The 22,627-nt window shown below is 37.3% G+C and overlaps 4 protein-coding genes across 4 annotated transcripts; 2 read left to right on the top strand and 2 right to left on the bottom strand.

Moving 5' to 3' along the window:
- Positions 1–1,324: 1,324 nt before the first annotated feature.
- On the top strand, positions 1,325–2,593 carry GCK72_009087 (uncharacterized protein; the record flags this gene model as incomplete). The annotated part of the gene is made up of 3 exons (XM_003092858.2): positions 1,325–1,497; positions 1,554–1,657; positions 2,460–2,593. 3 exons carry the CDS (start codon positions 1,325–1,327, stop codon positions 2,591–2,593), a joined length of 411 nt encoding a protein of 136 aa, XP_003092906.2.
- Positions 2,165–2,833, bottom strand: GCK72_009086 (uncharacterized protein; the record flags this gene model as incomplete). Its single annotated transcript, XM_003092845.2, has 3 exons — positions 2,165–2,296; positions 2,350–2,706; positions 2,753–2,833. The coding sequence occupies 3 exons, from the start codon at positions 2,831–2,833 to the stop codon at positions 2,165–2,167; spliced, it is 570 nt and encodes a 189-aa protein (XP_003092893.2).
- A 7,408-nt stretch (positions 2,834–10,241) lies between these two features.
- On the top strand, positions 10,242–10,592 carry GCK72_009085 (uncharacterized protein; the record flags this gene model as incomplete). Its single annotated transcript, XM_053727205.1, has 1 exon — positions 10,242–10,592. One exon carries the CDS (start codon positions 10,242–10,244, stop codon positions 10,590–10,592), a length of 351 nt encoding a protein of 116 aa, XP_053586782.1.
- Positions 10,593–11,533: 941 nt separating this feature from the next.
- Positions 11,534–12,840, bottom strand: GCK72_009084 (uncharacterized protein; the record flags this gene model as incomplete). The annotated part of the gene is made up of 3 exons (XM_003092854.2): positions 11,534–11,668; positions 11,720–12,691; positions 12,739–12,840. The coding sequence occupies 3 exons, from the start codon at positions 12,838–12,840 to the stop codon at positions 11,534–11,536; spliced, it is 1,209 nt and encodes a 402-aa protein (XP_003092902.2).
- Between the last annotated feature and the right edge of the window lie 9,787 nt (positions 12,841–22,627).

Raw genomic sequence — 22,627 nt, 5'->3', positions numbered from 1 at the left:
CAAATTGGGCGCTTTTGACGCGTTTTTTTTTGTAAAATTACTGAAAATGCCTGAAAAGCTTAGTTTTTCAGCAAATTTCAGTCTGAGACGTAGTCTGGCGCGCCTGTGACGCCTTTTAGTTTCAAATTTCTGAAAATTGCTTGAAAATCGAATTTTTCAGAATTTCTTCAAAATCTGAATGAAAGTCTGGACTTTTTCGTATCAAAAATCATCACAAACCGGTGATTTTTGACTTAATTCTTCACTTACCGATAGCCTTCGAGCATTTTCTCGAGAACTTCCCGATGAGGTGAGTGCGTGGCAAGATGTTAGTGGCCATGATGAGAACAATCAGTTTCGAGAAAACGGAGCCAAGTGTTAGTACGATATTGCACATGGCGAAGAGTAGGAGCTGAAAAAAATCAATAAATTTTTTTTTTTAATTTTAAGGATACCTTGGTGGCCTGCAAGGCAGTTATCATCCATGGCGAGAGGGTGGGACCGTCGGTGGCGGATCGTTTGTGCGAACGAAACGCATTCCAATAGTTCTCCCCGTCGTTCATTTTTGAACGAGAACGGAGAAGAAATAGGGATAAAACTCGGCGTTTTATCGAGTATGAGTGTTTTTTTGGTTCTCCCGCCGATTGTTTCGTTGCTCGCCTCTGAAAAATATGAAAAAATAGGTCAAACTGGATGAAAATCGAGAAAATTGTGCAAAAAATGATGAGAAATGACTAGGTAAATCACGAAAAAACTCGAGAAAATGTTTCAAAATTTGAAAATGCGCGCCTCTCAACGGCAATCGCGTCGAGACCCAACTCTGAGATGACATGTGCCTTTGAAAGAGTACTGTAATTATTTTTGAACTTTTAAGCATTAAAAATTTGATTTTTGAGGAGAAAAACTGTTTTTCTTGCTTGAATTCAAGATTTAATAATAAATTTTATCGACTTTCAACTAAATCTTCATTCAATGAACCTGTGAAATCTTAGTTAAAACATCAAACACAAAAAATCGTGGCGATACCCTGCCTAAAATGCCATGCGCCTTTAAAAGAGTACTGTAGTTTTTTCCGATATCATGACGAAATAATAATGATTTCGACATATTTTTCAGATAAAAATAAGCGGAAATTAGTGAAAAAGGAGAATTCTACTTACTCATTTCCTAATTTCTAAAAATTTTCTTTCGAATATACATGTTTATCTTCCTTATTATTCAAAAAAATGTGAAATTCCAGAACACATGGATCAACTCACCTCTTTCAAATCCTTGCAAAAATGCATTCTTTTCGAATTTTTCCGCGGAAAACCGTTTACTGACTTATAATAGTTTCTGTGAAGTAATGGGACCCGAAACAATTACACTCAAGGAATTCGAAATTTGGTATAATCGATTTTCCCGTGGAGAATTCGATCTGGATTACGATATTGGTTCGAATACTTCTGATCTCGATTTATCCAATTTGCCGAATGATGCTATCGAGAAAATCATTGAGAGTTGTGATCTCAAAGAGCAGTGAGCAATCCTGAATTGCTAAAAAACACAAAAACTAAATTCATTCGAAATTTCAGATTGACTCTCCGAAAAGTGTCGAGAAGCCTGCGTTCTCTTGTCGATAAACATAAAGTTGCATTTAAATCGATCGAGATCTATCCGAGACATTCGTGTATCTTTTGTGCGTATAACGGGAAAAAGGTTGTGTATGCAAGCGAGAATTGGGATGAAAAGGAGGAAGAAGGAAAATCGCATTATCAGAAGCGAAGATTATGAGAAAATTGCTTTGAATGATTTTTCGATTGCATTGAATAATTCAAAATTGCGATTGGATGAGATAGCAGTCACTTTTGACTCCCATCGGTTCAGATTGAAGAGTCTTCTGAAACATCTTAATCGCCAAGTACATGTCAAAAAATTGACAGTCTGTGAGGATTCCCCTGATTATCTTCTATCGGCTCTCCCATGTCTCCAACCGAAAGTCTCCTTCGTCTTTCTTATGCTACAAATTCTATCAATAATGGTATAAATTTTGTTTTGACCAATAAAAGTCGATTTTTTCAGTTCCTGGACCTGCAATCGTCATCACTGTCTTCTCACTTTCTGCCGTCTCTTCCATATTAATTCATTAAACTTTTCATTACGGGACGAAAAAAACCAATAAAACTTCTACAAATTAACCAAATTATTATTCCTTTGATGTGTCGATAACTTTGCAATCGAAGATTCTCGAGTTCTCGATTTTGCACCCAAAAAACTTTGCTTTGCGGATTTCCGAATCGATGACGACGCAGTTGGTGAGGACGGTTTGAGTGATTTTCTGAATTTTTTTTTTGAAAATGGAATAGTTTTGGATTTCTAGGCCATCAGTACCTTCTCTTGATTCAAATCGGTGACCGGCTCCAGTTTAATTGTTCCAGACATATCGATTGCCCATGGATCGAGCTTATCCACTTTTTCCTGATTCTGAGGAGGAACTCCAGATGGCTCCGAAGCCTTGGTGACGGCTTCAGCCATGCTCACTTCACGTGATGGACTTCCGCAAGGTGCTCCAGAAGGTGCTCCAGAAGATTCCGAAGTTCCTGTGACATCTTCAGTCACTTTTTGTGAGACCTGACGTGCCGCTCGTCTTCTGGGACGTGGCGCAGGAATCGGAGAGACCGCTTCACGTGTAGCAAGTCTTCTTCTATCTACAACACGCCGATTTCCGTGTACACCCACTACCAGCTCCTAGAAAAATATGGTTTCTATAATCGCGCTCTATCGAAACACTCACAACATTCGAAATGCGATCTGTGGGAAGCGTTCCGTAAAAGCGGTCAGCTGAAGTGGGTGGATATCCTACAAAATCCAACATTATTGTATCACTCCGAAATGAACCCACTTGGGGAGAGGGTACCTGGAAGAATTGGGATGTTTTAGGGAATCTATAGATCTGTCGGGATTCTTTACTTATCGCCCCCCACATCAGTAGAGTCCCCCACGTTGAAATTCACCTAGGAAGAGCCCCCCACCCAGTACAAAACAGGTGGGGGTTTTTTCCTCACGGCGGGGGGCTCTACTTCTATTTTGGTGTGAAACAATGACCCCCCACCAGTACAAAGTGGGGGACGATTGTTCAAGAACCTGGTATTCATGACTTATCGCCCCCACCCCCCTAGAGCCCCCCACCGAAAGTGGAGTTGTAACTCTTACTGTTTATCTTTAGCTGTAATCATTTATTGATAGCCCCCCACCATTGAACATCGGTCCCCCACCTATGGATTATTAGACCCCCATCATTGAATATCAGTCCCCCATTAATGACTTAAAAACCCCCATTGTTTAACAATAGACCCCCATCATAGAACATCAGGCCCCCACTATTGAACCCCCCCACTAAGAATGAAACAAATGGAAGCACGTTTTCAGACTATAAGCTTGAACATCATAAATATAAATTATGCCGAAAATGTCCTTCCGGGTCTTTTTTCCTAAGCCTGAAGATTCGAGTATAGTTGAATTATGTTGGACTCAATGGTTCAGGAGTATAAGCGAAAAAAGAGAAAAGGGAGGGGGGCTAATGTTCAATGGATGGGGGTCAATAATCAATCAGGTGGGGGGCTTTTCCCAGGTCCTTTTTGGGGGGTCATTCTTCAATATAGGGGGGGACGAAAAGTAAATATACCCGATCTGACAAAAAGTAGGTACAAATGTCATTTTAAACATTATATTCAGTTCTCACTGAAGAGTATCTTTACTATTAACAAACACCAGATTCTGTATGTTTGGTTGTGTGTCGCCGATCCTACCGCCCTTCCTACTGGACCGATTTTCTTCGAAGTTGGACCAAAAGATGAGTAATTTCTCCCGCATGATGCCTGTCTTTCAAATTTACGGCCCGGCCCGGCCCGGGCCGTAACTTTGCAAGTATGAAAAAGACAAAATAATTTAAATTTTGGCCGGGCCGTAAAATTGGCTCGGATTCAGATATGAGCGTAAAGCTTGGCGGAATGGACGGGATCGAGGACGAGATGATGACACAGGAGTCAGTGTGGAAACGAGATAAGAAAAACGCATAACCTCGCTTTAGAGAGAAAGAGAGATCAACTTTTACTGACTTCAGAAAAATAAAGCTGCTGATTCAATTCGCATGGTAGCCAAACGAAAAGCTGACAGTCAGGATGACACAAAATTGGCCAATACTGAATGGGTACCGATATTTTTGGGTACCTACTCTTTGGGTACCAAGTGATCTTTGGGTTTCAGTGATCTTTGGGTACCAATTCGAGATAATTATTCTTTGGGTACCAAGTGATCATTGGGTACTAGTGTTCTTTGGGTACCGATTTCTGGCGCCAACTCTTTGGGTACTAAGTGATCTTTGGGTGCCGCTGATCTTTGGGTGCCGCTGATCTTTGAGTACCAACTGATCTTTGGGTACCTGTTTCAATTTTTTATCACTCTAATTAGCGAATTTTTAGAACATTTTTGGCTGAAGGTGTGGGGCTGAATGCGTGTGAGAGGCACTTTTTTGTTACCTCAGCTTTCTCTTAGGCTTAGGTTTCTTAGAAATTCGGAAAAAAATTGACAAAAACGATTAATAACCAATTTTTTCCGAACTTCTAAGAAACCTAAGCCTAAGAGAATGGTGGAAAATGGTCCCGCATAAGAATCACACAGATTGTGTAAACTTTCTTCTTTTTTCAGGACACTGTTTCGGAATTCTCAAAAAAAATTTTGAGTGCCACGGGTACCCAAAGATCAGTTGGTACCCAAAGATCAGCGGCACCCAAAGATCACTTGGTACCCAAAGAGTTGGCGCCAGAAATTGGTGCCCAAAGAACACTAGTACCCAATGATCACTTGGTACCCAAAGATCACTGGAACCCGAAGATCACTTGGTACCCAAAGAGTAGGTACCCAAAAATATCGGTACCCTATTGGCCCTATATATCGGTTAGTATTGGCCCACAAAATTGGGGTTAAAAATCATGGCAACAAATACAGCAGTCCGACCATCTCTACAGTGGGACCCTGAGAAGTCGAACAGCAACAGAACCAACACCAAAAAATGGAAGCAGCAGTGAAAAAAGTCCAAAGATAATCTAGACGGGCTTCAGTAGATTCCCGGGCAGCTGCCAGACGATCAGAAAAGCCCGATGATGCGACGGCGAGAAAAAAAGGAGCTCTTCTCGGAGTAGCTGGCTTGGTCGGAGTCGGAGAATCGGATAATCCGATTCTCCGATTCTCCGACTTTTTTATCCGTCTGAATTATCCGTCTGAGAAATTCTCCGACTTTTTTTTTCGGAGAAATTTTCCGTCGGATAATTCTCCGACTTTTTTTTCGGAGAAAATTTCGATCCTCCCATTCTCCGAAAATGTTTCTCCGACGAAGCCTGGCTGTTACTGATGCAATGCCAGATCTTCACTATACCAGAAGGATGGATCAAATTTGTTCATATTGCGAGGGGCTATATTTCAAAGCTAAGTTCGACTTTCAAATGGCGAAGGTCGGTGCGTTCAGGAACCCGATCTGTCAAGTTCGGCAACGTAGGAAAAATATGAAAAATTTTCAGAAAATAAATTTTTGGACAAAAAATTGTAGTGGAAAAAGTTCAAAAATTCAAATCCGGGCCGACCGGGCCGGCCCGGATTCTTGCAAGTCTGGAAAAAACAGGATATTCCGAACGTGTCGTTCGTTGTGGGATTAATTACGATTTACTGTGACACCTAGAAGGGTGGTGTTAAGAAGGAGGTTCAGTCGCCGTTAGGCGACGTGAACCGACTGGTATCTAATCAACGCTCGCAATATATTGGAATTCGTGTAGTAAATTGCTGGAATCAACTCTCTGAACATGTTAAATCAAGTATATCCCAACTAAATCTTTCTAAATGTCTTACTCTCCACTCTCATAACTTCTAATTCTATACCCTCAGCCTAATTTAAAAATCTCATTTAACTATATGTTAATGTAACGTGTCAGTGACTTGTTCCTTCGTTTTGAATAAATTAATTAATTAATTAATTAAGGCAACATTTCTGAACACAAATAAAGACAATAAGACACTGACAGAAAACCACAATTCAATTAAAGATAAAACATAGTGGATAGTAAACACCAAGGAATAATAATCAAACAGGGAGCAATTAGATTATATAATCTTTATTGAATTTTATTGGCATTAGAAGAAAATAAACATTATTTCGAAAAATGATGAAAGGGAAGCAACACATTCTACTTCTGAAAATAATGACAGACTGTTGGATTATAATGATGAATGAAATGGTCTGAAACATATAGAACGGGCACAATACAATGAGCGCTTACAATTATAGAAAATGAGATGGTTCGGTTTAATGATAGCTAGTCAACAATGTCTAGGTGATAAAATGATACTGAACACTCAAATTAAGTTGAACAAACTTTTGCAGGAGCTAACTAACAGTTTTTTTGTTTCTGGGCAACTCTTAATCATGACTGACCATGTTTCACCGCGCGATAATAACACCTAGACGCAAAAGACAAGCAGGGCACTCACTGATAGTTACACTTCACATCTCGCTTTATTGATAATTCACTTCTTTTTCATTCTTTCTGTAAACCTATTCGACTCGACTGGCGGTGATGTTGTCTTTTTTGTAGTTTAGGGCTGAAATACGAGTTGTGTTTCTATATACATATTTATTTTGCTTGAAATAAACGGATGTTACTAGATGTACTTTGTGCATTTTTCACTTTCTTTCCCTCACTCATGATTCATAGGCTTTAAGTCTTGAATCATTCTCTCTATCTGTTTTAATGGAATCCTTTTAGCCACACATTTTCCGTCTGACTCCGCCTCTGCCCAGTATAAAAGAAGAGACGAGAGCTTATCTTTTCTCTTCCAATAATGGTTTAATTACCCAAGTTTGAGCAGGTCCGGCGAAATTGGATCTTGCCATCATTGCGATCCAGCCTCACTTTACTCTTTCGCTGCTGGCTGACCGCTTGCTCAAAGTTCGGCCCGAGGATGAGGTGTAGGCCTCGTAGCGGAATTTCGATTTACGGCGGCTCTCTAGTAGAGATGTTGGGAAGTGAAAATTTTCTTATCCGGAAGTCGGAAGTTAGAAGTGATTTTTCTTATCCGGAAGTCGGAAGTTAGAAGTAAAATTTCTTATCCGGAAGTCGGAAGTCAGAAGTAGATTTTTTCGCAAATATTCCAAATTCCAAGAGAAAAATCATAAAACTCGCTAAAATCATTGAAAAATTGGATTTTGGCTGTAGAAAAGCCTATTTTCTATCCTATTTGACCATGTTTTCATGTATTTCTGCGAAATGTATTCCTCCTAAATTTCACAGTGTTGAAATGACGGAAGTCGGAAGTAAAACTCCTTATCCGGAAGTCGGAAGTGAAATTTCTTATCCGGAAGTGGGAAGTTGGAAGTGAAAAAAAGCCCGGAAGTCGGAAATCGGAATTCCCAACAACACTGTTCTCTACCGCACTTTACCCTCAAAAAGTTTTAAAATACGGTAGTCGCTATGAGACCCGAAAACAATTATTTCATTCGACGGCAATACCTGATGAATTATTGGAGTTGGCGCTCAGCTGACTGGTGGTTGGTTTGTCCGACAGCTGTCTCTTCTCACTAGAAAGTGTACGAAAGGAGGAGATACTCTATGATAGGGAAGCGAAGCGCTCGTGCTGGTATCAGAGTTGCATGGATATCCGACTTTCGACTTCTGGAGAAAAAAGTTATTTCCGACTTCCGTCTTCAGTCATTCCATAACTGTGAAATTTGGGAAAAGTACATATTGCAGAAATACATTAAAAAATGATATAAAAGGACAGAAAACGGTCTTTTCTTCTGCCAAAAACTAATTTTCCACTGACTTTCGCAAATGATGTTTGTTTTTGGAAGATTTCAATCTTCGCGATAAAATCACATTCCGACATCCAACTTCCGGGTTTTTTTTTTCACTTTCAACTTCCCAATAAAAAAACATCGCGCCTTCCGAACAGTGTGTGCCTTCGAAGCCGTTTGGGAAGATCTTTTGAAATTTTTTCAAAATTATTTCAATAGAACTTACTTACTTCGTCGATATGTTCTTTGCTCATTTGGTGTGGGCGCGAATCACATCTGTCCATTATTTACGATCTTTAGCGATTGTGCTCCAAGGTTCGAGGATTCTTTGTCGCACTGAAATTTCATTTCTCAGGGAGTCGGCCATCTTTTGAGTGTGCATGAAAAAAAGCACTCGTTGAAGAACAAGAAAGTGTTGTGTGTGGCGACTTTTCAGTGGTTCTAGTTGGTGGAGAGGCAGTCGTGTGTATAGAATTATCTTCTGTAGTTCCAGTTGGTGGAGAGGCAGTCGTATATTCAGGTTTTCCACTTATTGTGTTACCCCTTGTGGATAGGCGCATTACCGATATTAAAAAACGACAATCTTGAGATCAGAAGCTCGTGAATAATCCACGACGCGAGAGTTTCCTTCATACAGTCGTGCGGCGAAAAAAGTGAAGAATCATTTAGACACTGAAATTTCTTTAAAATTACGTATATTTATATGCAGGGAATGTAGGGCAGATAGTTATCGAAAGGTCACGTTCAAACTTCGAAGAGTACGTCGAAAATGAATTACTGTTTGCTGTTTTAATGTGGAAGTTCACTGTTCACGTGTCAATAATTAAAGGGGGACTGCGCTATTTGAATTCAAAATATTTTTTACATGAGTCGACGCAGATTTAAGGCTAGACAATAAAATTCTTTTGAACATAAGTCAGGAAACTTGATTAAAGGAAGTTATGAGCGGTCAAAGTTGTCAAATCGCACCTTCATGGTACACTTTTCCATTGAATTTTTATAAGAACTTTATTACATATTTCACGTTCACCATGAACAAATTCCATGAAAAATTCAACGGAAAAGTGTACCATGAAGGTGCGATTTGACAACTTTGACAGCTCATAACTTTCTTGAATCAAATTTCCTGACCTACCTTCAAGAGAATTTTATTGTCTAGCCTTAAATCTGCGTCGATTCATGTAAAAACAGTTTCTATTCAAATTGCGCAGTCCTCCTTCAAGATCTGGCAAGTTAAGCAACGTTTCGCCATTTTATTGTCAGCTCTGTAACGAGTTATATTATCAGTAATAAACATACCTGAAGAAAGCATGGAAATGCAGAAAGTGTGTCGTCCGTAGAGTGAAAATTGGATTGTGTGAGCTTGTGCCACGAATCATGTGATGTTTTCGCACGAAAAGTTGTAAGCAAGTGGAAAATTTTTTTTTCCTGTTGCCATATGTGGGAATCGAACCATCGACCATCTTTTCCATATTGTTGACGGACAGCTTGTCACAATAGTATTCGTGTTTTCAACTACGAGATCCATCCGAACGAATTCCATGCGCTTGAAACATCACTGTGTTTGTGAACGTGATAATACTACATAATTCTTACAACTGCGCTCCACCGAAACTGAAAATGTAAAGTAAAATATGAAAACTGATGCAACAATCGAAGTATTGTACCGGAAACCTAGTATATCCGACAGAGAATTGGTTGTTGCCTAGGAATTGTTGTGAACATGAACTATCACGAAGTACCATAATGATTTTTGAATCTAGGCTACTTCATAAAGCTGCATAACGTTGCCAGACATGATTAAGAGCGCTCTGGGAGTGAGGAATCCGGTAAACTAACGCGCCTATGGATGAAATACTAGGGAATTCACAAAAAACAATTCAAGAAGATGAAAAGTGGAAAAAAAGAGCAGGAGAACTGATAATAAGTAAGGATGGTGAAGAAGAAGAAGAAGAGAAAGAACACAGAGCGCCCGGAGAAGGACCGGAAGGTGATGATATTAGAGAATCTGCCACGGTGTCACTGATTGTCGATTCTGAATGAGCTGGCGTCGAGTTGAGTAGGCTTGGATCTTCATTTTTGTAGTTGACAACTTTTTAGTACGGAATTTCATTAAAAAACCTGCAAACAACACAGTTTAAAACGTGATGACAAACAGTATTTACCAAGAAATTGTGCATTCATAGGGATTGACTTCGAAAGTAGAGAAATGGAAGAAATACTCAATCCGTAGGTCAAAACCAATGACTTTCACGTGTTTCGCCTGTTTCCATTGATCCATTTTAACGAGTAGATTGATTTAATTCGTCGAAAACGCGCTTAGACGGATTGAGCCATGGCGATTTTGAATCGAGTGTCATATTGGAAGAGAACTGCCCGAATCAGAACGTTCGGTAATCTGTAAACAGTGAGTATAAGAAAAGTCGATAAAATTGGCCGCATGCTCATAACACAGCTTACCGGAATTGCATGGAAGGAAAATTCCTTATTCGGAAGTCGGAAGTTTGGAGTTGGCGTTCAGTTGACTGGTACTTGGCTTGGTCGACAGCTTTCTCTTCTCATCCATTACCATAGATCGCTTACGAAAGGAGGAGCTACTGTAAGCGAAGTTGGTATTCGTGGTGTCGTTGACACGATCTTGATTGTCCGGCGACGAGTTGGTGTTGTGAGAGACGACGGAAGGAGTCAACCATCTTTTGAGTGCGCAATGAAGAAAGCACTTGTTGAACACCAAGAAACGGGCACGGTGTTGTGTGTGCGGCGTGTAATCAGTGGTTCCAGTTGGTGGTGAGGCAGTCGTACGGATTGCTCACCATTATCACATCAAAAATTTCAGCATGAACATTGACATCGCTATCTTTGAGTAGCTATCCACTATGGTTAAGATTTCGATAGAGCGCAGTTGCAAGACGTCCTTCTTATTGATAACTGAAAAAAAAACATTTATAGGAGAAACGAGGGAGTATTTATTGGATCCTTACCGAATTTTTTTTTAATTCGAGCATTTTTGTTCGAATTCCAGTTTTCGAGGCAAGTTGTAGAATTCTTGAAATGGAGAGAGAGAGTAGACGATAACGGGCAGTTTCAGCGCGATTATTGCAGTTGTGTCACTGAAGAAAAGGCTGAAACTAGGTAAAGGACATGAACAAACAGTCAAAAAAGTAGGAAACGGCGGTTAACAACCGAGATAAAGATGAGAATCAAATATACTATTAAAACGAGCATGAGTTCATTAAAACTACAACATATAAAACAAAAGTGATGGGGCAGATGAGAATTTTGAAAGAAATTAAACCTACAATGAAGAATTACACTGAAATTTTGTGCTACACTGGGGAACTATAAAAAGGGTATCTGAGTTATCCGCACAAACGGAACATAGGAATGAAATTTGCAAAAAGAACTGAAATAGCACTGAAAATGAAGACAACGACGAAGTGGGGTGAAAAAGGTTTCAGATTTAGATTCTTGTCATCGATGGGGCGCACTTGCCGATTATCTTTCGTACTAATGCAAGTTTAGCGGACTAAATGAGAAAATTACAGGAAGAATGACAGAATCTATAAGCACGAAACGCTTCTTACAACCGCGTTCTTGCGAAACCGAAGAAAATTGAGTGCGAAATTGAGAGACTCAGAGAAAAGAGGCATTTTTCAAGGGCATTTCGGTGGAGCGCAGTTGTAAGAACTGTGATGAGCTAATAGTGAAGAAAAAATGATTTAAGATACTATTCTATGGTGGACATGGCTCATCGAAAATTTTGCAGCCGACAAGAGTGGATCTTTCGATATTGCAATTCGTGATGGTGGCATAGAAAACTTCGGAAGTAAAGATTTTGCAGTTGGAGAGAGAATTTTGTGTAGTGGTCTGAAAAGTTATTAAATTTCAAGTTTTGATTATAATTTTATACTTTCTTACCGTCTCCTCTTGAACTTCTTGATTATCTTCTTCTTCAACTGGCTCAGACTTGACGGTCGCTGGCTCGACAAACTCCGGTATTGGCTCTTGGCGCTCATTATTCTCTCGTGTACCCGGCGATGACTGGTTATCAGAATCGTTTGCAGACATTTCGAAGAATCCAGATGACATATCACTGAGTCTATGTTCGCGTAGCGATTTTTGGGATTGCTCAATTGCAACTTCAGTGGTCGACGATTCCAGTGGTTCAGATGAAACAAAATTAGATTCTGGATGTTTAAGGGTTCCAGAAGATTCTCCGCTAGTTTCCGGCGTGCGAACCACTTCGATATTTCCGTAGAATCTGTGCGATGGCGATCTCAATGGCTGCTCGTATGAAAACTCTTCCAGACGCGGAGTTCGATATCCAGAAAATTTCGGCGTCGATTCGCGCAATCGATTTGTAGTATCCGTATCGGCAGATTGTGGAATCGATTCCAAAAATCTTTCATGAACTCCGAATGTAGATGGCTCATTCCGTTTTGACTCGAATTCAAAAGAACGAAGAGATCTGGTTCGTTTCCGACGTCTAATTGGAGATATCGAGCATTGGAAACTCGGTTTGCGCTCCCATGATTTCTCGAGGAATTTCCCAGAAGAATTTCTGATCGGGCTAGAAGAACCACCTTCCGAATCACTCGAATCGCTTGGAGAAACGACTCGGAGTCTTCTCTTAGCAGACGGTTTCCCTTGACTAGAAATTTCCGTCTTTTTGACAGTCAGTCCCGCACGAAGTGATGGAACACGGCGAGTAGGAGTCAAAACTCGCGGAAGTTTACAAGGCGGAAGTTTCGGAGGTGTTCGGTTGCGAGTCGATGCAATCGATTTTCTGAATAAATTTCTCCCCAGATTCTCCCATGGAAGTGGTGTTGCTGCTTCAATATGCACCGCGCGTGCAGAATACTTCGGTTTCGCGCGTTCCATACCATCTGCCTGAAAAGAAACAAATATTAATAATATAGAAAACTTGTGATCCTTACCAAACTATTTTCTGGTGCATCGCTGAAACGCAAGAACCGCCCAGACGGGAGTGCAGGTCGTACGGTCTTTGAGGGTTCATCTCTCTTATTTATAGAGGACATCTGAAAAAGTGAGACATTCGAAAAAGGGGCGAGATTGACTTTGAATTTATGGGCGATGTTTCATTTTTTTTTCAAAGGTTTTTGAGTTTTCCCCAAAAATTTTGAAGTTTTTCAGGAAAACTGTGTGATTTTTATATGCGACAGCATTTATTATTTTTTTTAATCGTCGAATTTTATCTGAAAAACAACAAAAAACGCGAAAAATCCATCGAAATCTGAAATTTTGGGAGAAAGTGAGCAAGAATCTGAAACACGACTTTGCCCGCTAAAGAAGGCGCGGTGCGGAATTTCGGAGTGTCGTTGTTGCGTGGTTTTGAATGTTTGCCTTGTTTTCGGTGTTTTCCGCTGTGATTTAAGTGATTTTTTTAATAGAAAACTGATTAAAATTTTTATTGAAACTAAGAAAAACATTTTTAAAGCCAAGTTTGAGCAGAAATAGAGCAAGAAACTTGCTCCGTCCTACGGTAGAAGGAAAAGTGTGCACTAGCGTTTCTAAACGATTCGCATCTATTTAAAATAAATGTAAACTGGAACCAGTGACCAAAACACCAATTTGATTGCAAACATTAGTTATATCAAAATAGTCATTCATTTTATTCTTATAGATAAAAAATAGAGATAAGTGCTATCTAGGCCTCATACGGCTCTTCCAATTTAATGTCATTCGCCTCTCGCGCGTTTCCGATTCCTCCTTCTTCCATTCCGATTGACCCCACTGACTCAGTCAGCTCATCATTCTACTCATTCTCATCTCCTTCTTTGTGGTCCGAGCAAATCACGCAGAGATTCTCAGTTCAGAGTAGTTGGTGCGCCTCAATCTGCCTCCTTATCTCCTTGGGAAATCGGTTCGAACGGATGAATTTGGGGGAAACTTGGAACCTTGAACGGTAGGATAAGAGGGCCCACCTGTCCTTCCCCCCAGATGACTATCGTCTCCTGTCACCCAAATTCACTTTCGTTTGAATATTCACGTTTTTGTTTGACCTCATCAACCTCTTCCTCCTTTTTTCATGCCCTTTCCCAAGACAACATAAAATAGATAGTCACTTGCCTATTGTCTCATTACTGTTAACAAAAACCACCTGCTCACTTATCTCCATGGGAAATCACTTGTTTACGGCCTATCCAATTAGACCAACAGATGGCTGTTTCCTACTAGACTCCGCCCCCAGTCTCCTCATCTCATCATCTTGGCTCAGTCGTCCACCATCTCCCCGTACTGGATGGTGACTCTTCTATCTTCTCTTTTCTGGCCATCTTTGAGATATCCACATAACCATGATTTATCTCGTACTTATATACCCTATTTTCTCAGTACGTTTATGAATTAATATATTCTTTTTCAGTGTTGAAGCACAGCGCATGAAGAGCAAACCAACAGTCGTGATAGATGAGGAACGGTGGAGTGCAACAAACGGTGGACAAGAAAACGATGGATCGAGACGAATCAAATGACGATCAATTTTATACAGGTAAGTTATAAACCCCAGAATCGAGATACTTTATCGCTTTTCACTTTGACTTCCCCAACCATTCTTATCTGTGTCGGTTCCGGTTAGACTGATCGAGCATGGCGCTGTAATAGTCTATACTTATCCGGGCTGAGGTTTACTTCAGTAGACACGGGTTTGAATCCTCCCGGGTTAGAAATCAATAAAATTATAATTGAAATGCCTAAAAACAGGACATTTTTTAATCTAGAGATCATTAAAATTATGATTGAAATTCTTAAAAACTGGACATTTTTTTAATCTAGAGATCATTAAAATTATGATTGAAATTCTTAAAAACTGGGTATTTTTTAATGAAATTAACTTCCCCAACCATTCTTATCTGTGTCGGTTCCGGTTAGACTGATCGAGCATGGCGCTGTAATAGTCTATACTTATCCGGGCTGAGGTTTACTTCAGTAGACGCGGGTTTGAATCCTCCCGGGTTAGAAATCAATAAAATTATAATTGAAATGCCTAAAAATAGGACATTTTTTTAATCTAGAGATCATTAAAATTATGATTGAAATTCTTAAAAACTGGGTATTTTTTAATGAAATTAACTTCCCCAACCATTCTTATCTGTGTCGGTTCCGGTTAGACTGATCGAGCATGGCGCTGTAATAGTCTATACTTATCCGGGCTGAGGTTTACTTCAGTAGACGCGGGTTTGAATCCTCCCGGGTTAGAAATCAATAAAATTATAATTGAAATGCCTAAAAACAGGACATTTTTTAATCTAGAGATCATTAAAATTATGATTGAAATTCTTAAAAACTGGACATTTTTTTAATCTAGAGATCATTAAAATTATGATTGAAATTCTTAAAAACTGGGTATTTTTTAATGAAATTAACTTCCCCAACCATTCTTATCTGTGTCGGTTCCGGTTAGACTGATCGAGCATGGCGCTGTAATAGTCTATACTTATCCGGGCTGAGGTTTACTTCAGTAGACGCGGGGTTGAATCCTCCCGGGTTAGAAATCAATAAAATTATAATTGAAATTCCTAAAAACAGGACATTTTTTTAATCTAGAGATCATTAAAATTATGATTGAAATTCTTAAAAACTGGACATTTTTTTAATCTAGAGATCAATATGATTATGATTGAAATTCTTAAAAACTGGGTATTTTTTAATGAAATTAACTTCCCCAACCATTCTTATCTGTGTCGGTTCCGGTTAGACTGATCGAGCATGGCGCTGTAATAGTCTATACTTATCCGGGCTGAGGTTTACTTCAGTAGACGCGGGGTTGAATCCTCCCGGGTTAGAAATCAATAAAATTATAATTGAAATTCCTAAAAAACTGGACATTTTTTAATCTAGAGATCATTAAAATTATGATTGAAATGCCTAAAAACTGGACATTTTTTTAATCTAGAGATCATTAAAATGATGATTGAAATTCTTAAAAACTGGACATTTTTTTAATCTAGAGATCATTAAAATTATGATTGAAATGCCTAAAAACTGGACATTTTTTAATCTAGAGATCATTAAAATGATGATTGAAATGCCTAAAAACTGGACATTTTTTTAATCTAGAGATCATTAAAATTATGATTGAAATGCCTAAAAACTGGACATTTTTTAATCTAGAGATCAATAAAATTATGATTGAAATGCCTAAAAACTGGACATTTTTTAATCTAGAGATCAATAAAATTATGATTGAAATTCTTAAAAACTGGACATTTTTTTAATCTAGAGATCATTAAAATGATGATTGAAATTCTTAAAAACTGGACATTTTTTTAATCTAGAGATCATTAAAATTATGATTGAAATGCCTAAAAACTGGACATTTTTTTAATCTAGAGATCATTAAAATGATGATTGAAATTCTTAAAAACTGGACATTTTTTTAATCTAGAGATCATTAAAATGATGATTGAAATGCCTAAAAACTGGACATTTTTTAATCTAGAGATCATTAAAATTATGATTGAAATGCCTAAAAACTGGACATTTTTTAATCTAGAGATCATTAAAATTATGATTGAAATGCCTAAAAACTGGACATTTTTTAATCTAGAGATCAATAAAATTATAATTGAAATTCCTAAAAACAGGACATTTTTTAATCTAGAGATCATTAAAATTATGATTGAAATTCTTAACAACTGGACATTTTTTTAATCTAGAGATCAATATGATTATGATTGAAATTCTTAAAAACTGGACATTTTTTTAATCTAGAGATCAATATGATTATGATTGAAATTCTTAAAAACTGGGTATTTTTTAATGAAATTAACTTCCCCAACCATTCTTATCTGTGTCGGTTCCGGTTAGACTGATCGAGCATGGCGCTGTAATAGTCTATACTTATCCGGGCTGAGGTTTACTTCAGTAGACGCGGGTTTGAATCCTCCCGGGTTAGAAATCAATAAAATTATAATTGAAATGCCTAAAAACAGGACATTTTTTAATCTAGAGATCATTAAAATTATGATTGAAATTCTTAAAAACTGGGTATTTTTTAATGAAATTAACTTCCCCAACCATTCTTATCTGTGTCGGTTCCGGTTAGACTGATCGAGCATGGCGCTGTAATAGTCTATACTTATCTGGGTTGAGGTTTACTTCAGTAGACGCGGGTTTGAATCCTCCCGGGTTAGAAATCAATAAAATTATAATTGAAATGCCTAAAAACAGGACATTTTTTAATCTAGAGATCATTAAAATTATGATTGAAATTCTTAACAACTGGACATTTTTTTTAATCTAGAGATCAATATGATTATGATTGAAATTCTTAAAAACTGGACATTTTTTAATGAAATTAACTTCCCCAACCATTCTTATCTGTGTCGGTTCCGGTTAGACTGATCGAGCATGGCGCTGTAATAGTCTATACTTATCCGGGCTGAGGTTTACTTCAGTAGACGCGGGTTTGAATCCTCCCGGGTTAGAAATCAATAAAATTATAATTGAAATGCCTAAAAACAGGACATTTTTTTAATCTAGAGATCATTAAAATTATGATTGAAATTCTTAACAACTGGACATTTTTTTAATCTAGAGATCAATATGATTATGATTGAAATTCTTAAAAACTGGGTATTTTTTAATGAAATTAACTTCCCCAACCATTCTTATCTGTGTCGGTTCCGGTTAGACTGATCGAGCATGGCGCTGTAATAGTCTATACTTATCCGGGCTGAGGTTTACTTCAGTAGACGCGGGTTTGAATCCTCCCGGGTTAGAAATCAATAAAATTATGATTGAAATTCTTAACAACTGGACATTTTTTTAATCTAGAGATCAATATGATTATGATTGAAATTCTTAAAAACTGGGTATTTTTTAATGAAATTAACTTCCCCAACCATTCTTATCTGTGTCGGTTCCGGTTAGACTGATCGAGCATGGCGCTGTAATAGTCTATACTTATCCGGGCTGAGGTTTACTTCAGTAGACGCGGGTTTGAATCCTCCCGGGTTAGAAATCAATAAAATTATAATTGAAATGCCTAAAAACAGGACATTTTTTAATCTAGAGATCATTAAAATTATGATTGAAATTCTTAAAAACTGGGTATTTTTTAATGAAATTAACTTCCCCAACCATTCTTATCTGTGTCGGTTCCGGTTAGACTGATCGAGCATGGCGCTGTAATAGTCTATACTTATCCGGGCTGAGGTTTACTTCAGTAGACGCGGGTTTGAATCCTCCCGGGTTAGAAATCAATAAAATTATAATTGAAATGCCTAAAAACAGGACATTTTTTAATCTAGAGATCATTAAAATTATGATTGAAATTCTTAAAAACTGGGTATTTTTTAATGAAATTAACTTCCCCAACCATTCTTATCTGTGTCGGTTCCGGTTAGACTGATCGAGCATGGCGCTGTAATAGTCTATACTTATCCGGGCTGAGGTTTACTTCAGTAGACGCGGGTTTGAATCCTACCGGGTTAGAAATCAATAAAATTATAATTGAAATGCCTAAAAACAGGACATTTTTTTAATCTAGAGATCATTAAAATTATGATTGAAATTCTTAACAACTGGACATTTTTTTAATCTAGAGATCAATATGATTATGATTGAAATTCTTAAAAACTGGGTATTTTTTAATGAAATTAACTTCCCCAACCATTCTTATCTGTGTCGGTTCCGGTTAGACTGATCGAGCATGGCGCTGTAATAGTCTATACTTATCCGGGCTGAGGTTTACTTCAGTAGACGCGGGTTTGAATCCTCCCGGGTTAGAAATCAATAAAATTATAATTGAAATGCCTAAAAACAGGACATTTTTTTAATCTAGAGATCATTAAAATTATGATTGAAATTCTTAAAAACTGGACATTTTTTTAATCTAGAGATCAATATGATTATGATTGAAATTCTTAAAAACTGGGTATTTTTTAATGAAATTAACTTCCCCAACCATTCTTATCTGTGTCGGTTCCGGTTAGACTGATCGAGCATGGCGCTGTAATAGTCTATACTTATCCGGGCTGAGGTTTACTTCAGTAGACGCGGGTTTGAATCCTCCCGGGTTAGAAATCAATAAAATTATAATTGAAATGCCTAAAAACAGGACATTTTTTTAATCTAGAGATCATTAAAATTATGATTGAAATTCTTAAAAACTGGACATTTTTTTAATCTAGAGATCAATATGATTATGATTGAAATTCTTAAAAACTGGACATTTTTTTAATGAAATTAACTTCCCCAACCATTCTTATCTGTGTCGGTTCCGGTTAGACTGATCGAGCATGGCGCTGTAATAGTCTATACTTATCCGGGCTGAGGTTTACTTCAGTAGACGCGGGTTTGAATCCTCCCGGGTTAGAAATCAATAAAATTATAATTGAAATGCCTAAAAACAGGACATTTTTTAATCTAGAGATCATTAAAATTATGATTGAAATTCTTAAAAACTGGGTATTTTTTAATGAAATTAACTTCCCCAACCATTCTTATCTGTGTCGGTTCCGGTTAGACTGATCGAGCATGGCGCTGTAATAGTCTATACTTATCCGGGCTGAGGTTTACTTCAGTAGACGCGGGTTTGAATCCTCCCGGGTTAGAAATCAATAAAATTATAATTGAAATGCCTAAAAACAGGACATTTTTTTAATCTAGAGATCATTAAAATTATGATTGAAATTCTTAAAAACTGGACATTTTTTTAATCTAGAGATCAATATGATTATGATTGAAATTCTTAAAAACTGGACATTTTTTTAATGAAATTAACTTCCCCAACCATTCTTATCTGTGTCGGTTCCGGTTAGACTGATCGAGCATGGCGCTGTAATAGTCTATACTTATCCGGGCTGAGGTTTACTTCAGTAGACGCGGGGTTGAATCCTCCCGGGTTAGAAATCAATAAAATTATAATTGAAATGCCTAAAAACAGGACATTTTTTTAATCTAGAGATCATTAAAATTATGATTGAAATTCTTAACAACTGGACATTTTTTTAATCTAGAGATCAATATGATTATGATTGAAATTCTTAAAAACTGGACATTTTTTTAATGAAATTAACTTCCCCAACCATTCTTATCTGTGTCGGTTCCGGTTAGACTGATCGAGCATGGCGCTGTAATAGTCTATACTTATCCGGGCTGAGGTTTACTTCAGTAGACGCGGGTTTGAATCCTCCCGGGTTAGAAATCAATAAAATTATAATTGAAATGCCTAAAAACAGGACATTTTTTTAATCTAGAGATCATTAAAATTATGATTGAAATTCTTAACAACTGGACATTTTTTTAATCTAGAGATCAATATGATTATGATTGAAATTCTTAAAAACTGGGTATTTTTTAATGAAATTAACTTCCCCAACCATTCTTATCTGTGTCGGTTCCGGTTAGACTGATCGAGCATGGCGCTGTAATAGTCTATACTTATCCGGGCTGAGGTTTACTTCAGTAGACGCGGGTTTGAATCCTCCCGGGTTAGAAATCAATAAAATTATAATTGAAATGCCTAAAAACAGGACATTTTTTTAATCTAGAGATCATTAAAATTATGATTGAAATTCTTAAAAACTGGACATTTTTTTAATCTAGAGATCAATATGATTATGATTGAAATTCTTAAAAACTGGACATTTTTTTAATGAAATTAACTTCCCCAACCATTCTTATCTGTGTCGGTTCCGGTTAGACTGATCGAGCATGGCGCTGTAATAGTCTATACTTATCCGGGCTGAGGTTTACTTCAGTAGACGCGGGTTTGAATCCTCCCGGGTTAGAAATCAATAAAATTATAATCGAAATGCCTAAAAACAGGACATTTTTTTAATCTAGAGATCATTAAAATTATGATTGAAATTCTTAAAAACTGGACATTTTTTTAATCTAGAGATCAATATGATTATGATTGAAATTCTTAAAAACTGGACATTTTTTAATGAAATTAACTTCCCCAACCATTCTTATCTGTGTCGGTTCCGGTTAGACTGATCGAGCATGGCGCTGTAATAGTCTATACTTATCCGGGCTGAGGTTTACTTCAGTAGACGCGGGTTTGAATCCTCCCGGGTTAGAAATCAATAAAATTATAATTGAAATGCCTAAAAACAGGACATTTTTTTAATCTAGAGATCATTAAAATTATGATTGAAATTCTTAAAAACTGGACATTTTTTTAATCTAGAGATCAATATGATTATGATTGAAATTCTTAAAAACTGGACATTTTTTTAATGAAATTAACTTCCCCAACCATTCTTATCTGTGTCGGTTCCGGTTAGACTGATCGAGCATGGCGCTGTAATAGTCTATACTTATCCGGGCTGAGGTTTACTTCAGTAGACGCGGGTTTGAATCCTCCCGGGTTAGAAATCAATAAAATTATAATTGAAATGCCTAAAAACAGGACATTTTTTTAATCTAGAGATCATTAAAATTATGATTGAAATTCTTAAAAACTGGACATTTTTTTAATCTAGAGATCAATATGATTATGATTGAAATTCTTAAAAACTGGGTATTTTTTAATGAAATTAACTTCCCCAACCATTCTTATCTGTGTCGGTTCCGGTTAGACTGATCGAGCATGGCGCTGTAATAGTCTATACTTATCCGGGCTGAGGTTTACTTCAGTAGACGCGGGTTTGAATCCTCCCGGGTTAGAAATCAATAAAATTATAATTGAAATGCCTAAAAACAGGACATTTTTTTAATCTAGAGATCATTAAAATTATGATTGAAATTCTTAAAAACTGGACATTTTTTTAATCTAGAGATCATTAAAATTATGATTGAAATTCTTAAAAACTGGGTATTTTTTAATGAAATTAACTTCCCCAACCATTCTTATCTGTGTCGGTTCCGGTTAGACTGATCGAGCATGGCGCTGTAATAGTTTATACTTATCCGGGCTGAAGATTACTTCAGTAGACGCGGGTTTGAATCCTCCCGGGTTAGAAATCAATAAAATTATAATTGAAATGCCTAAAAACAGGACATTTTTTTAATCTAGAGATCATTAAAATTATGATTGAAATTCTTAAAAACTGGACATTTTTTTAATCTAGAGATCAATATGATTATGATTGAAATTCTTAAAAACTGGGTATTTTTTAATGAAATTAACTTCCCCAACCATTCTTATCTGTGTCGGTTCCGGTTAGACTGATCGAGCATGGCGCTGTAATAGTCTATACTTATCCGGGCTGAGGTTTACTTCAGTAGACGCGGGTTTGAATCCTCCCGGGTTAGAAATCAATAAAATTATAATTGAAATGCCTAAAAACAGGACATTTTTTTAATCTAGAGATCATTAAAATTATGATTGAAATTCTTAAAAACTGGACATTTTTTTAATGAAATTAACTTCCCCAACCATTCTTATCTGTGTCGGTTCCGGTTAGACTGATCGAGCATGGCGCTGTAATAGTCTATACTTATCCGGGCTGAGGTTTACTTCAGTAGACGCGGGTTTGAATCCTCCCGGGTTAGAAATCAATAAAATTATAATTGAAATGCCTAAAAACAGGACATTTTTTTAATCTAGAGATCATTAAAATTATGATTGAAATTCTTAAAAACTGGACATTTTTTTAATCTAGAGATCAATATGATTATGATTGAAATTCTTAAAAACTGGACATTTTTTAATGAAATTAACTTCCCCAACCATTCTTATCTGTGTCGGTTCCGGTTAGACTGATCGAGCATGGCGCTGTAATAGTCTATACTTATCCGGGCTGAGGTTTACTTCAGTAGACGCGGGTTTGAATCCTCCCGGGTTAGAAATCAATAAAATTATAATTGAAATGCCTAAAAACAGGACATTTTTTTAATCTAGAGATCATT

Source organism: Caenorhabditis remanei, chromosome III, assembly GCF_010183535.1.
Source record: "Caenorhabditis remanei strain PX506 chromosome III, whole genome shotgun sequence".
Lineage (NCBI taxonomy): Eukaryota > Metazoa > Nematoda > Chromadorea > Rhabditida > Rhabditidae > Caenorhabditis > Caenorhabditis remanei.
Note: the sequence above shows the minus strand (reverse complement) of the source record. Positions and strands in the feature narration are given on the sequence as shown.